Genomic DNA, 14420 nt, shown 5'->3' on the forward strand with positions numbered 1-14420 from the left:
TAGGGGCAACTTCTCCCAAAACTTCATGCATTTCCGGATTTTCTCAAAGGCTATCTCAGTGTTGTGCTTATGTTCCTCTTCTGCCGTGTGATACACGTCTATTCCAAGGTAACGGAAAGAACTAACCGCCCATGGTATTTGTAGCACCGGTAACTTTTCTTCAGGGGTTCCCTTATAGCTACCTAGCGGGAATATGCTAGATTTTTGAGGATTCACCGCTATGCCGGACAGCCCCGCATACCTCTCCATCACTTCCAGAATATATTGGAGGTTTTCTTCCGGGTATTTCAAGTATAACAACAAATCGTCCGCATATAAGGATATTAGGTGTCACCCCCCCCCCCCACCTAAATACCTATTGTATCATATTGTTGCCTGAGGTATATTGACAAGGGCTCCAGGGCTAGAATGTAAAGCATCGGGGACCAGGGGCACCCCTGTCTGGTGCCTCTACTAAGTTGCCATCTCTCAGATATCACTGATCCTGTTCGAACCCTGGCTAACGGCTCACTGTATAGCATCTTCGCCCACCTGATGTAACTTGGCCCCACTCCGTACCCTCCCAGGGCTGCCAACAGCCATGGCCACTTAATTGAGTCGAAACCTTTTAATGCATCTAAAGACACAATCGCCATTTCGCCTTCATTCCTACCCCCCCATTCGACCACCCGGTGGAGTCGCCTGTGGTTGTGAGTTATATTCCTATTCGGGACATAGCCCGTTTGGTCCGGAAGTATTAATTTGCTAATTACTCTTCGCAATCTGTTTGCCAGGACAGTCGTCAATATCTTGCTGTCCTGGTTCAGCATCGACACAGGTCTGTAGGAGCCACAGCTATGCCATGGTTTGTTGGGCTTGGGGAGCGGTATTATGATTGCTTCTCTGAGCGACTCCGGCAACCGTCCCACCTTAAACGCTTCATTAAGCATTTCTAGCATTGGGGGGAGCACTTCCTCTCTATATACTTTATAAAATTCACTGGGGAACCCATCTGCTCCTGGGGTCTTACTGGTAGGCAACTGCCTCACAACCTCTTCCAACTCCTCCAAGGTAATTGGTGCATCAAGCTCCTCTCTTTCCTCTTCACTGATCTTGGGCAGTCCTATATCTTCTAGTGTTTTGGTTATCTCCTCTTGGCTGCCCCCCTTCTTGTCCCCATATAGCACCCTGTAATAGTCCGCAAACTCCTTGTTCACTCCTTCTTGGGTGTCTGCAACCTCACCATCTTCTCTAGTTATTGTCCTAATCGGGGGCCTTGGGGTTTCGCTCTTGTGTAGCCACGCTAAGAGCAGGCCCGTTTTATCCCCTCCCTCATGCTGCCTCGCTATATATTTTTTATAATTGAGGTTGCAGAGGATTTCCCAGTGTTTCGCACAATGCTGCTGTAGTTTTAGTACCAGCTCCGTATCCACACTGCCACTTGCTAATGCTCTTTCTAGTTCCTCTTCTGCTCTTTGTAGTTCAGTCAGGAGCCTGCCCTGCAGGCCCTTTGACTTAGCTATGGCAACCCCCCGCATCACCACCTTAAAGGCTTCCCATAGTGTACCCGCCGAGTCAATACTACCAGTATTCACCTCAAAATAGTTGGTAATCTCATCTCTTATATCCCCTCTAAAGACTGGGTCTTTGAGCGCCTCTGCTCGGAGGTGCCATGTCAGAATCCGCGCCCTCGGGGGGGCAATATTGCCACCCGAGGACAAGGGGCGAGTGATCCGAGAGGACCCTCACCTTATATTCTATTTGAGTAATCTCTGTCATTACATCTGGCGTGGCAAAGACATAATCAAGTCTTGTGTGCAGCTGCTGCGGGGCTGAGTAGTGTGAATATTGCTTCCTAATAGGATGTTTTGTTCTCCACACATCTGCCAAGCCAAAATCATCTAGCAGCATCTGCAATGCTTTAGCCGCTGGGGTGGGCTATCAATCCTGCCATCAGATCTGTCTACCTTGGGGTTCATTACACAATTGAAATCCCCGCACTACCCACACACATACTAAGGTTGGTGCAGAGTTCTGAAGTATGCCGCTGTGTTTTGATTGGGGGCATACGTATTTACAATGCATACCTCTTTATTCTCCACCAACCCTCTCAATATGACCATCCTCCCATCTGTCTCTACCACTTCCTATATTACCTGGAACGGGACGTGCAGCGCCACCCAGACAAGCACCCCTCTAGCGTAGGCAGAGTATGACGAACCCACCACAATCCCTTTCCATTTTTTCCCCACCAGCTCCATCTTCTCTCGCGTCAGATGCATCTCCTGTAACAGAGCAATATCTATCTTTTGCCTTCTCAAATACAGCATGACCTTATTCCTCTTCAGATAACTGTTAAGTCCCCTGATATTCCACGTGATTATCTTAAGATCTCCCATAGCTCGTTAATAGTCTCCTCCCTTACATCAAGCCGATCCCTCCCACCCTCGCAATACAGATACAACCCTCTGGCTCTTCTATGTAGGCTCATGTTTGAACTTAAACACCCCATAACTATGTACACACCAAACTCCCCACCTCCCTCCCCTACCCCCATCCCTTCCCCAACAACACCCTCCCCAACTGTTGCCCAGCTCCATTCCTGGATTTCAGGCACCCCCACATCTAGCCCTGTCTAGCACAAGCCTATGCTCAGGGCTCAGTAGGATGAAGCCGCCCTAATGGCCACTTAACTATTAATATTTCGGGGTGGGTTGCTTCCATCCTGTTGCTCCTATTTTCGAATTTATTACGCTTTATGTTAACACTATGCAGCTACCAATTGCATTTTTCCCTCTATATTCCAGTCCATGCCGAGCACGAGGCCCAAAAGCTACCCAGTGTTCAATCGGTCTCACTTTCCCAGTATAACCAGGATCACCCTCCCACTTACCCACTCAATGGCACAAGTTCTTCAGTTGTCATGCTCCTGCCAGTCGCGGTCTGCTTCTTGTTCCGGGCAACCCTGCAGGTCCAGCCATGTCACCACCTCCTCTGGAGTATTAAAAAAAAAGCGGTCTGCTCTTATGTAACACTTTCAGCCTCGCCGGGTACAGAAGCATGTACTTGATGCCTGCTGCACGCAGCCTAATCTTGACGGCCACGTAGCTGTATCTCTGCCTCTGCACCAGCATTGTGTAATCCGGGTATGCCATGATGTTGGTGGATGCTCTCTCTATTGTTCCGCCTTTACGAAAATATTCCAGGATCTTCTCTCTGTCTCTATTGTTCAAGATCCTCGCGATGATCGGTCTCGGCAGAGCCCCAGGTCGTGGTTTCCTCATTAAGGCGCGATGCGCCCGCTCCACCATGAATCCCTGCGAAAACTTGTCTGCTCCTATCTTCTGGAGGATCATGTTCTCCACGTAGTTTGTGGGGTCCTGGCCCTCCTCTCCCTCCGGCAGGCCGACCACCCGTATGTTATTGCTTCTCGCCCTTCCTTCCGCTTCTTCCACTCGATTTTCAAGATTGGCAACCTGCTGTTTTAGCACATGAACTTCCTTTGCATTATTTGTGCTGACATCTGTACTGGTCTTTACTGCACTTTCCAGACCACTCGTTCTCTCGGCCAGCGCCCTGACATCTTGTCGTAACAGGGTAAGTTCAGTTCCTACTGCATCAATTTTGTTCTCTAGGGCTGTTCGTAGGTCTGCCATTGTTGAGCCCCATTTAGTGCTCAACTCCGTTATAGCCTCCAGGATCTGATGCTTGTCTCCTTCTGGGGCTTATTCCGCAGGAGTCGCGACCGTGCTCTGCACCGATGTTGTAGGGGTCCTCTGCATTTTTGTAAAGACCTCCATTGTGGGTTGTTTGGTCTTGGCTCTTAGTCCTTTCACCGACATAGCGCCACCCTTCACACTTGTCTGGCTCCGGCTCAGTGCTGTTGTTGTGACTCCTCCAGTTCTTTCAGTCGTTGGGGTCTCTATCTTCCAACTTACATTTACTATGGCACATGAAATTGTTATTCAGGTGGATTGTAGCCTCCCACGTATTACTTTCCACACATAGTTCTTGTTGGCACACGTATCCGCTGACACCTCCCCCTGTGGTCAGGTTGCCTAGGCACATGTGGTGTAAGCCGGGTTGGGTGTCCCTTTGAGGTTGTAATAAGCACTCTCACTTATTGGTTCTGGGTTCGCCCTCAGTGGCCACCTAGTGCCACTTTAAGGAGTACATTAATGTTGCGCTCCACTGGCATCCCCGACTTCCCAGGCCGTTTTCCTGTACATTTTCGGTTGCTTCCACCTCTGATTTCAGTCAGAGTCCTTTTGCCCTACACTGCGCGTCTACCGGCTCAACCATCTGTCAGTGTGCATACAGGGGCCTGGTGTAAGTATGATCGCCTGGCCACAGCTCTCCGTGTGTAATGCGTTCCAGTGAGCCCAGTACCACGGCTACCGTGGCTTGCAGCGCCTTCCTCAAGCACTTCTGACCCACTCCCCGGATCACCGCATATTTTCGGCTGCGGCGGCTCACGTACTGCAGAGCGCAGCAGCTCTTATGGTCCTTAGCGCCGCCCGACGCCTGCACAGCCCGCACTAATGGAAGCTGCTGCCGTCAGTATTTTAAGGGCTTCCTGCCCGTGAGCACATAAGGCTTTACTCAGCGCCACTGGCCGTTTCTCTTATCGCTTGTCTCTCACATCGCAAGCGCGGCTACCTTGCATGCAGCTGGGTGCCGCGTCCGCATATCACTCCCATCTGCTACATTGTATCAATTCAGAAGCGATCTCCGCAGCAGGTTCCAGGAGCGCCACCTCGTCGGTGCAGGGCAGAGAGATGCTTTTGATATTGTCTGCCGGCAGTTGATGTCTTCTGCTTCACTTCAGCGGCGAGGTCCGGCCGTCTTTGCTTACACTTGCGAACCGCCCCAGTTCACAGAGCTTATCTCAGCGATCTCGCAACACTGTCCATCCGCTACCACCATTCGGCCCGGAAGTGTTATTCCAGTAACATAGTCACATCGAGCCGTGCAATGCTCTTTCCTAAGCAGTCGTCTGCAGCCGCTACATGTAATCCAGAGAAGTTAGTTTCGTTTCTAGACTTCGCCAGCACTTCCTTTGTTCGCCGCCATCTTGGCAACAAAGTGTCCTCACGGCCGCACCCAATAAAGTCTATTTATCTCTTGATCCGCAGGCACGACTGACTCCTCCTTCAGAATTCCCATAGCGTATATATTCCGACGCTTGATCCTCTCATTTCCAGGCACTTGTAACAGTTTCCAAAGCGTAATTCAGCAAATTGATGTCGGATCAACAAGAGCCCAGTGTGAAGCAGGTCCTAGTCCATGGTTAGTTAGCCACGCCCCACACTTAGAAGTCTGTGTCCAAAATCTATCCTTGCCCTCGCAACTAAAGCCAATACGTCTGTAGGGATGTATGAGGGGAAAATACTGGCCTCACGGGCTGCTCTCTACCATCCAGTCATATCTATGCATTTAACCACTCAAATAATAGATGGTGTATTGGCAGTTCAGACAAATAATGAGGAATGAACTTTGAGTCAGAGTAAGTATTTAAACTTCTGTATTGTTATTCATACAGATTGGCAATGTCAAAGTCTACAAACATGTTTTGTGGATGTAAGTATCTCATACATCCTACCTAAATCAAAGTCAACATACATGTTAAGTGGATGTGCATAGAACATACATCACGCCGACAAGTGTTTCAACCCTACAAAAGGTCGTCCTCAGGGCGCATAACAAAATAATATTGCAACAAATTGTATTACAATTATTAGTTAAAACCTACGTTTTTAGAGCATTTCAAGAGTTGTTTCCCCTATGAGTGCGATTGGTTTCTATACGGTACTTCTTGAAATTGGCAGTTATTATTTATCTGTTTGTTTGGCCACTGTATGGTATTTTAGCTGTAGAATCGTTAGCAACCGCTTTACGGGAACAGTGATTTCAGGCAGGTTTCCTTCTAATTGTTATTTGGCCGTAATCGGCATACATTTCAAAAGTCTTGCTCACAATGGCGAACGCCGTCAGGAACTGCGATGCAGCCAATGCGTTCGCCATTGTGCGCAAGACTTTATTTTGTTATGCGCCCTGAGGACGACCTTTTGTAGGGTTGAAACACGTGTCGGCGTGATGTATGTGCTATGAACATCCACTTAACATGTATGTTGACTTTGATTTAGGTAGGATGTATGAGATATTACATCCACAAAACATGTTTGTTGACTTTGTCATTGCCAATCTGTATGAATAACAATACAGAAGTTTAAATACTTACTCTGACTCAAAGTTCATTCCTCATTATTTGTCTAAACTGCCAATACACATCTATTATTTGAGTGGTTAAATGCATAGATATGACTGGATGGTAGAGCGCAGCTTGTGAGGCCAGTATTTCCCCTCATATGTTGACTATATAGGCGGTAGTGGAAAATCGCCTAACTCCCCACACGACTGCAGCCAGCTCCTAACATACGCATATGCTAGATTCTATTTTCCTTTTGATGGGCGCATACCCACATTGGGGGCTTTTTGTTTCCACAAATCTTCATACGTCTGTAGGGATGTCAACATTAAAAGACACTGTGTTCAACTCAATGTTCTGAGCTTCTTCCAGCTCACAGCTTTGTTTCAGCTCCCTTCCCCAAGCATAAGAAAGTTCCATGAAAAAGTCTCAAAGTTTACCTTTGTCCAGTTCAAGGCGATATAGTTCAGAACCAATCCTTAGGGTTCCCTTCCCCAAGTTTCAAGTAACACAATCCAAAACGAGGGTCTTGAGACTCCATTCCCAAGACAAGTGCGGTCCTTCAGGTCTCAGGGCTTCCTTCCCCAAGACGACAACTTCGCCACAAACACTTGCTTCAGTCTTTCAAAAAGTCTTAACAAAACACTAGGTCAACCTGACCCTCGTTTTGGCTCACCTCGCCAGTTCATTTGCATTGGTTTCAGTGGGCTGTTTCATGGTGTCCTTATCTTTCACCATTCAGGGCTCTTTGGCCTAAGCGCAGTTGTCAGACGACACAGTCCACCCAATACAGGTTGCGCAAACCAGGATCTCAGGGCTCCTCACCCCACACAGGTTCCTTGACACTTGCTCATGTGCACCAAGTCACCTTCACTTAATTCCTTTCATTGGCCCCTTGGCTTAATGTGTAATCCTGCGCTCCTCTGGCTTCTCCTCGAAAGCCCCATGGCTCTGCCACCACGGGTCACACACCTCTTGCCAACCTGCGCCCTTGCTGCACTGCATTTACTCATTTAAGTTCACTGTTTTGCTCCCTTCAGACATTAATGTACTTGACTTCAAGGTTTGAGTTAAATCGTTGTGCAGCATATATTCAATATGGTTTACTTTCAGTTCGGTGTTCAACCAATTATATTCGGTATTCAATGTGCACTTGTTTGCTTCAATGTTAAGCTTCTGTTTAATTTGGTAGGCAATATGGATTTGTTTGCCTCAATGTTAAGTTTCCACTTAGTTCGAATTCAATAAGCCTTTATTTGCTTACTTTCACAGACAGTTGTCCCCTTACGGTCCTATGGGCGCCTTCCTGACACTAGCCAGCCTTCTGTGCCCGCCAGTGAGTTCTCCCCAGTGGTTCCCGCGCCTTCCTCTCGGCTTTTGAAGCCGGGAACTCCACTGGCGTGAGCTCTGCTTGCTCGCCATGTGTTTCCTTCCTCTCACTGGCACCTCTGATGCTTCATGCAGGACATGGACAGCGTCCTCTGTGCTGTGGGCTCCCCTGCAGGTCGGGCTGGGCTATGGAGGCTTCCAGTCTTGTAGGAAATACACAGCCCACTCAGATATGTCCCACAAGTCTCCTGGGATAATGGCTGGCATCCTGGTTCTTTCTCCAGTCCCACCACAGCTGCCTCCTCACAAGGGTCTCCTGCTGCTATTCTCCCAGACACAGGTCTCCCTGTTGCTTCCCCTGTCGCTCTCTCACTTGTTGAGCTGGTATCTTTTTATACACATGCATCCCTTTGACAGGCTGCAGGTGTGCATGTATCATTAGTCCTGCCTGACCGTAATTAAAGGGACATGCCTGACCCTCACAGCTCCTTGCAGGCATCTTCCTCGTCCCAGTACCAAAGTGGTGAAAAGGTGTAATCTTCATCACTCTGTTGCCTCTGCTTCATCCCAGTACTGTCAAGTGTCACATGTGGGAAAACTAGGGGAGCTGACTTAAAATAGCCCATAAAGGTTGTGGGAGGGTTAGGTTGGTTGCCGATAGGAAAAGGGGGATACAATATCTCACCGATCTTACCCTTAATCCTTTTCCTCCTCCTGAACTGTTGATATCTCCTGTCCTTTTCTTGGTCAATGGACATGAGGAACAATATACCATAACTGCCTCTGGGATAGGGCCTCCTTCCTGAAAGGAGAATGTGGAATACCGCGTCTTGCCCAGGGGCACCCCACTTCCAATCCTCACGACCCTCCACCTAAGTCGTCATCCCTCGCTTCTTTCACCCCCAAGGTCAGGATCAAAGAGTGATGGCCTTTCCCTGGCCACCTGCGCAGAGGATGAAACACAGCACTTTTGTGGAACTCTCCCGCCCCCAGCACGCCCAATTTGTGTTTAAAAACAACCAAATGTTAATTATTTGTTATATGTACTATAATGATGCCACTATAGACATAGTATGTAATAAAAATAATAACTTTACTGTTCCTGTGTATTTGATTTCATGCAAACAGTTTTGGATCATATTTTGTACACAGAATGCATTTACTTTAACAAAACAATATTAAATTCCAAAGTTAAATTCAAAACGATCCTAAATAAATTTGATAGAAATACAATTGCTTCCTTTATTCTTTCTCCAGAATGTACAGTACAACCAGCAGTCCAATTATTCCCAAACAAATCCTAAACAATGTTTCACATTGGTGGGTTCATGGTGTTGGTAGTATCATAATCCCTTGAATGTCTGCTCTATGTGTTTCCCTTCCCCAGGAGCTGTTAATTCGGTGTGATGCTATTCCTTTTCTTCTCTACAATTGATAATATATAATGATCATGTATTAAATTTAATTTATTTTATCCAATATATCACTGTTGTTATTAATAGCATTATCTGTCATGCATCCTTTTTAGATGATTATCTGGATGATACTGTGTTGCAAAAAGAGTTTTGAAATCTTTCTTTTATCAGGATTTTCTTGAAGGGGCCCAACTCCTCCTGAAAATAGGAGCGGTGTTGTCAGTCAGTAAAAAGGATGTGTCCTACTGCACATAGGACCCAAGGGGAGTAGGAGTGAGAATACCCTCAGGTTTCTCACACTCTTCAATAATTAATCTTCAAGTAACCTTTGGTTATCATTTTGATTAGTTTATACAGTTAATCTATGACTTGATCGGTCTGAGATGGTCATCCTTTTCCGTTCCATCTTGTTTCGCTTGATCCTTATAAACAGTTCCAACGTTTACCAGTCTCTCATTCCACTCCCCTCTATTGAGCTTTATTCACTTGAGACAGAATATTATCATAGTGGCGCTTGTTCACTTCTTGAGGCTTTATAATGTGTATCTCTTTACCTTTACTGAGACAAGTAGGATTAGTCTCATAATGATATCCCTGCACTTCTCTTGGGTGGTGTACTCAAGTCTCTTTACTATAACTAGTATGATCAATCGCATAATGATCCTTGCTCACTACTCTTGGTTTAAGCATCACTGTATCTCCTCCTGATTCAACTATAACAATCTCTTGACTTTAGCTCGGAGTATGATCGATCCTATAACAATTATCACTACCCCTTCTGGGTTCAAGTATCATAGTCTCTTAACTGGGACGAGTAGGATTAGTCCAATAAAGATGATCATCTCCCCTCCCAGAGCCTCATTTTTCCCCTTTACCTGTGACTTCTTGGGGTAACGTCCCCCGGATCTCTTGGGTTTGCTTCTCTGTATCGTGTCTTTCTTTTCCCTTTTGTCATTGGGGATGACCATAAGGTACTTCCAGTACTGTTACATTCTGTGGTTGCAGGCTGGATTCGGTGTTGTTTGGGGGACTCCTGGTCTATCACAAGGCTTTTATGGTCTGCCACCACCTTTGGTATATTTTTCTCCTTTGGTACTCTAGAACGCTTCATGTCTGTTTCCCTCGTCTTCCCCAGGTAAGAGGCTACGTGTTGGTAACAGTTTTGTGGTCTCCTTTAGACCTGGGATGCTGATCGCCCAACTCTCTCTCTTGTATCGGTAAGACACTGCATGTCTATTCTCTCCCTTCTCTCTCTCCCCCCTGCCCCCCGTGTAGACACAGAGCGTCTATTTTTCCTTCTCTCCAGGCAAGACGCTGCACATCTGCTTCATTTTCAGTAGCTGTCAACACCAGTGCTTAGAAACTCACAGGCTTTTTCTTTTGCCAGTTTTCTCTCGCCGTCTGTATGATGTGTGCCTGGGACTATCCCGGCGTACGTCCTGGTTTCCCATTATTACTCTCGATTGGTTTCTTTGTCCCGCTGGAATGAGATATTCTGTTACAAAGATATTTTGGGTTTTTGTGCAGCAATACCAGATACAGGTTTCTTCATGTATGGTTCCACATAGATGTTTTCAGCGATATTCTGACTAGGATTTTTAGGGAGTTTCTCATCAGAACGGGAGTCTCTCCCGGTGAGGTCCCACTTGCCTCTACCCCAAGCGGGGTGCATTGCAGAGCCGGCTCACTGCCCTAGCCTCACTGGGAGGGGTGTGGAGGGGCTCCACCAGGGGGAGAAAGGACACATTCCTGCGATTCGTGACAACAACCTCCCTACATGGAGGTTTGTTTAGGTTTTTACAGTTGGCACTGGTATTTGGGGGTGCTGGTGGCAGGCTTTATATTGAGCGTTAGCAATACAGTGTCCTTTTTCTTGTGGGCATTGACTGCAGCTCAGCTGCGTGTTTGTCATGCTTGAGGTTTTCAGAACATTTGCCAGTGGTTGTTGCTACTCCTCTCCTCTGCCGGGTGTGTTGGCTGTTAAGGGTTCCTCCCGGCTCTGAAGGACTATGGAGGAGCAGGCTTGGTCAGAGTGTGTCGGGCTCAGGCATATGCGTGTACAGTGGCCTGTCCTGGCCTTTGGCTGTTTAGAGTTACCATGCTGAGGTTCTTATTTCTTGCAACAATTTTGGCACGTATCTGGCCTTGAGCAGCTAGCTTAGGGTGTGTGTTGGATTGTCTCAGCACTGTGGGACTACATTTGTGTAAAGGTTTGTCTGGTCACCAAGGTTAGCTGGGTAAATTGTTGAGTTCAAGCCAAGGTTCCCCCTGCTTTAGGTAGAGCAAATGTGGGTATATCGGTTCTTGGAATGTGTGTTTGTTTCAAGAGAGGAAGATGAGTTGTGGAGGCCAGTCTAAACAAAAGGGGAGGGGCAACAAGTCATTGGGACAATAACAGACAGCACACTGTATTTTATTTATTTATTTTTAACAGATTTACATTGCACATATTCATGATTTTTGGCACATACCACAGTGATTTTTCGTAACTTTTTTTTTGGCTCTCAGCAAAGTTGCCAATAGGTAGCTTATCATAGGAGAAGTCCACCCGCAATAAAATGACAGTCACTCTTTCTGCTTAACAGGAGCTGCCCATGTCCAGTTTATTCTTACTTTAAGAGGTTAGCCTGGGCCAACATTTGTTTTTAATAAAACACACAAGACACATACACACAAATTGAACACCCCCCGCTGGTTATCCATGCCGTTGGAGCTACATAAAATAATTAAGTTTACTGATATTTTTTACTTTATCTTTGCATTGTAAACAACCAACCAGTGGCCTAAAAGAATAATTCACAAAAACCAGAAATTCATTGACATTAAAGAACAGTGGAAATTAGAATATTACCATCCTAGCATTAGATAGTTATCTGCAATACTGCACTCATTCTTTGGATGCAGCCCTACTTCTAGATAAATACTTGTCATTTGGTTTATACCAATACACATTCTCACTATCTAACAGTTTACCAACTAAAACAGGTTTGATTATCGAGCCATGCTGTAAACTAAAGGCTTTGTGTAGTTCCATAGTCCTGCCTAGAAAAGTTGTGTGATTCAATGTGTTTACTGAGCAGAGTCTGCTGGTGAAGAACCCACTGAGAAAAGAGATGACAGCAGCCCTTTGGAGAGAACATGAGTGCAACACTGGGGGGAAGGGGGGGCGAGGAGGGCTATGGCACGCTGGGAAGAGAACACAAGTGAAACCCTCCACAAGAAGACATGACAGCAGCCCTTTGGGGGGGAGAGCACATGCGGGCAAACCATCCACAAGAAGACATGACAGCAGCCCTTTGGGAGAGAACATGATTGCAACACTGGGGAGGGGGGCAGTGGCACTCTGGGGAGAGAACACAAGTGCAACCGTCCACAAGAAGACATGACAGCAGCCCTTTGGGGGAGAGCACATGAGGGCAAACCATCCACAAGAAGACATGAGAGCAGCCCTTTGGGAGAGAAAATGATTGCAACACTGGGGCGGGAGGAGGGGGGGGCAGTGGCACTCTGGGGAGAAAACATGAGGGCCACCCTCCAATGTTTTTACTGAGCAGAGTCTGCTGTGAAGAACCCACTGAGAAAAGAGATGACAGCAGCCCTTTGGAGAGAACATGAGTGCAACACTGGGGGGGAGGGGGCGCGCGAAGGGCTATGGCACGCTGGGAAGAGAACGCAAGTGAAACCCTCCACAAGAAGACATGACAGCAGCCCTTTGAGAGAGAACATGATTGCAGCACTTTGGGGTTAAGAGATAACATCAGCCTTTTGGAGGGAACATGAGTGAAACACGGGGGGGGGGGGCATTAGAAGAAATGACAGCAGCTCTTTGAGAAAGAACATGAGTACAGCACCTTGGGGATCAGAGATGACAGCAGCTCTTTGGGGGAAGAGCATGAGCGCAGCATGGGGGAGATAGCAGCCCTTTCGATGGTGCCCACTGCCATTGTAAATCATTGATTACGCCCTTTGGATGAGAACATCACAAGTTCAGTGACTGGAGACATTACAGAAGCTCTTTTGGAGAGAACACGAGTGCACTGCTGGGTGGCGGGGGAGGAACAGGAGCGACAGTAGTACTCTGGGCGATGGCACAGACCGTTGGGAGAGAATTCAAGCAGAGGACTTGGGTTGTGTGAGTAGAAGGTAGGTTTTTGGGAGCGAGCACCAGTGTACTATCATGCATTGGAGAGTGAGACGAGAACAGCCCTTTGGGAGCTGACATATGTGTAGCACTCAGGGAGAAGAGATGATGGCCACTCTTTGGGAGAGCTGCAAGGAGCATGCAAGGGAGGGGCTGGAATACAGGCGTCGCCGTGCATGCACCCTTTGCAGGGAGGACATCCCAAAGGTATAGACGGGATGTAGGAGTACATATGCAGACAGGCATTAAAGTATGGCACAGGTCCAGCTGAGCAAGAAACGTTTTCAGACACCTTTAGAAGCAAGGGGGTGAATATCACCCAGAATATATGACACCGGGCAATACCTGCTGCTGATAGGATATCTGCAGCTGTGTCAGGTGGGTTGGAGCCTAGTCCTGAAGCAGATAATGGTGACAGGCAGCGATCCAGAGCAACAAGCAATGCAGTCTTTATTTTCTTCCAATGAATCAAGGCACCAAACCTGCTGGTGAAAGTTGGACCCACACTAGGAGCTTACCCCGTCTACTGGCAAATACAATTCCCTGCAAATTGCTAGGTTTCTGACATTGCTGGATCCATATGCCCACCCCCAAGCAGATTATTACTAGATGGGAATCGCTTCCCAATGTTGCCTAGCAATTATAACTAATGGGTTACATCGTCTAGGCTGTTTGTGCACAAGACATTTTATTTTAGCTTCTAAAAAGGCCATCTGAAATATTTGACAACATTTCAGACAATAAAATGATCCCATTTTAAATTAATACTGAACTCCCAGGAAAATGGCAGTCTGTGAGCAATGACAGTTTAGTTTGAAAGGGCATACAGGTACATCTCCCCTCAGAGCTTTGGTCGCCCGCCCAGGCAGAATCCATCTTTGAGTCATTCAGTTTGGTAAAACAGCAGCAAGTACAAGTCGGCATACAACCGTAGTTCTCTTTGGAAATGTTGCGGTCCCGTGCCGAGGCAAGACAGAAAGTGCCAGTGTCCACTGGGAAGAGCGTGTCACAGTCTGGCTTCCAGAAGGGTTCCTGGAGAATGGTGGCCATCATCTAAGGTCTCCCCCAATTTCTGCGATTTACAAATAAAAGCAGCGTTAGTACATTTGTAAAGGACATAGAGCTTCCCTCTGGCTTAAGTTCCTGCCTGCTAATCCACTTGGGGCCACCAGCATCTTATTGTATTCTCTTCTGCCCTACCCGTCAGATGTGGACATTCTACCTCTGCATCCATGAAACGTCCCAAGACCACCACCCTTTGGACAAGCTCTACCACAAGGTGTTATCCCACAGCACTTCATTGCACGCTGCGTGACCCACTTCCAGCGCGCTCCATTACCAATGCTTG

General features: G+C 47.1%; 1 protein-coding gene across 2 annotated transcripts in view; it reads right to left on the minus strand.

Annotated features, from left to right (window-relative positions):
* Window positions 1-11338: 11338 nt before the first annotated feature.
* Window positions 11339-14420, minus strand: part of FLVCR2 (FLVCR choline and putative heme transporter 2) — a 322375-nt gene continuing 319293 nt past the window's right edge. For both annotated transcript variants that reach the window (XM_069638046.1, XM_069638045.1), the window contains one exon: window positions 11339-14144. In XM_069638046.1, coding sequence (XP_069494147.1) covers window positions 14079-14144 — 66 coding nt within the window. In that variant the 3' untranslated portion in view covers window positions 11339-14078. The remainder of the gene's footprint in view (window positions 14145-14420) is intronic.

The sequence above is a fragment of the Ambystoma mexicanum genome, chromosome 14, assembly GCF_040938575.1.
Source record: "Ambystoma mexicanum isolate Mex_15411 chromosome 14, UKY_AmexF1_1, whole genome shotgun sequence".
Classification (NCBI taxonomy): domain Eukaryota; kingdom Metazoa; phylum Chordata; class Amphibia; order Caudata; family Ambystomatidae; genus Ambystoma; species Ambystoma mexicanum.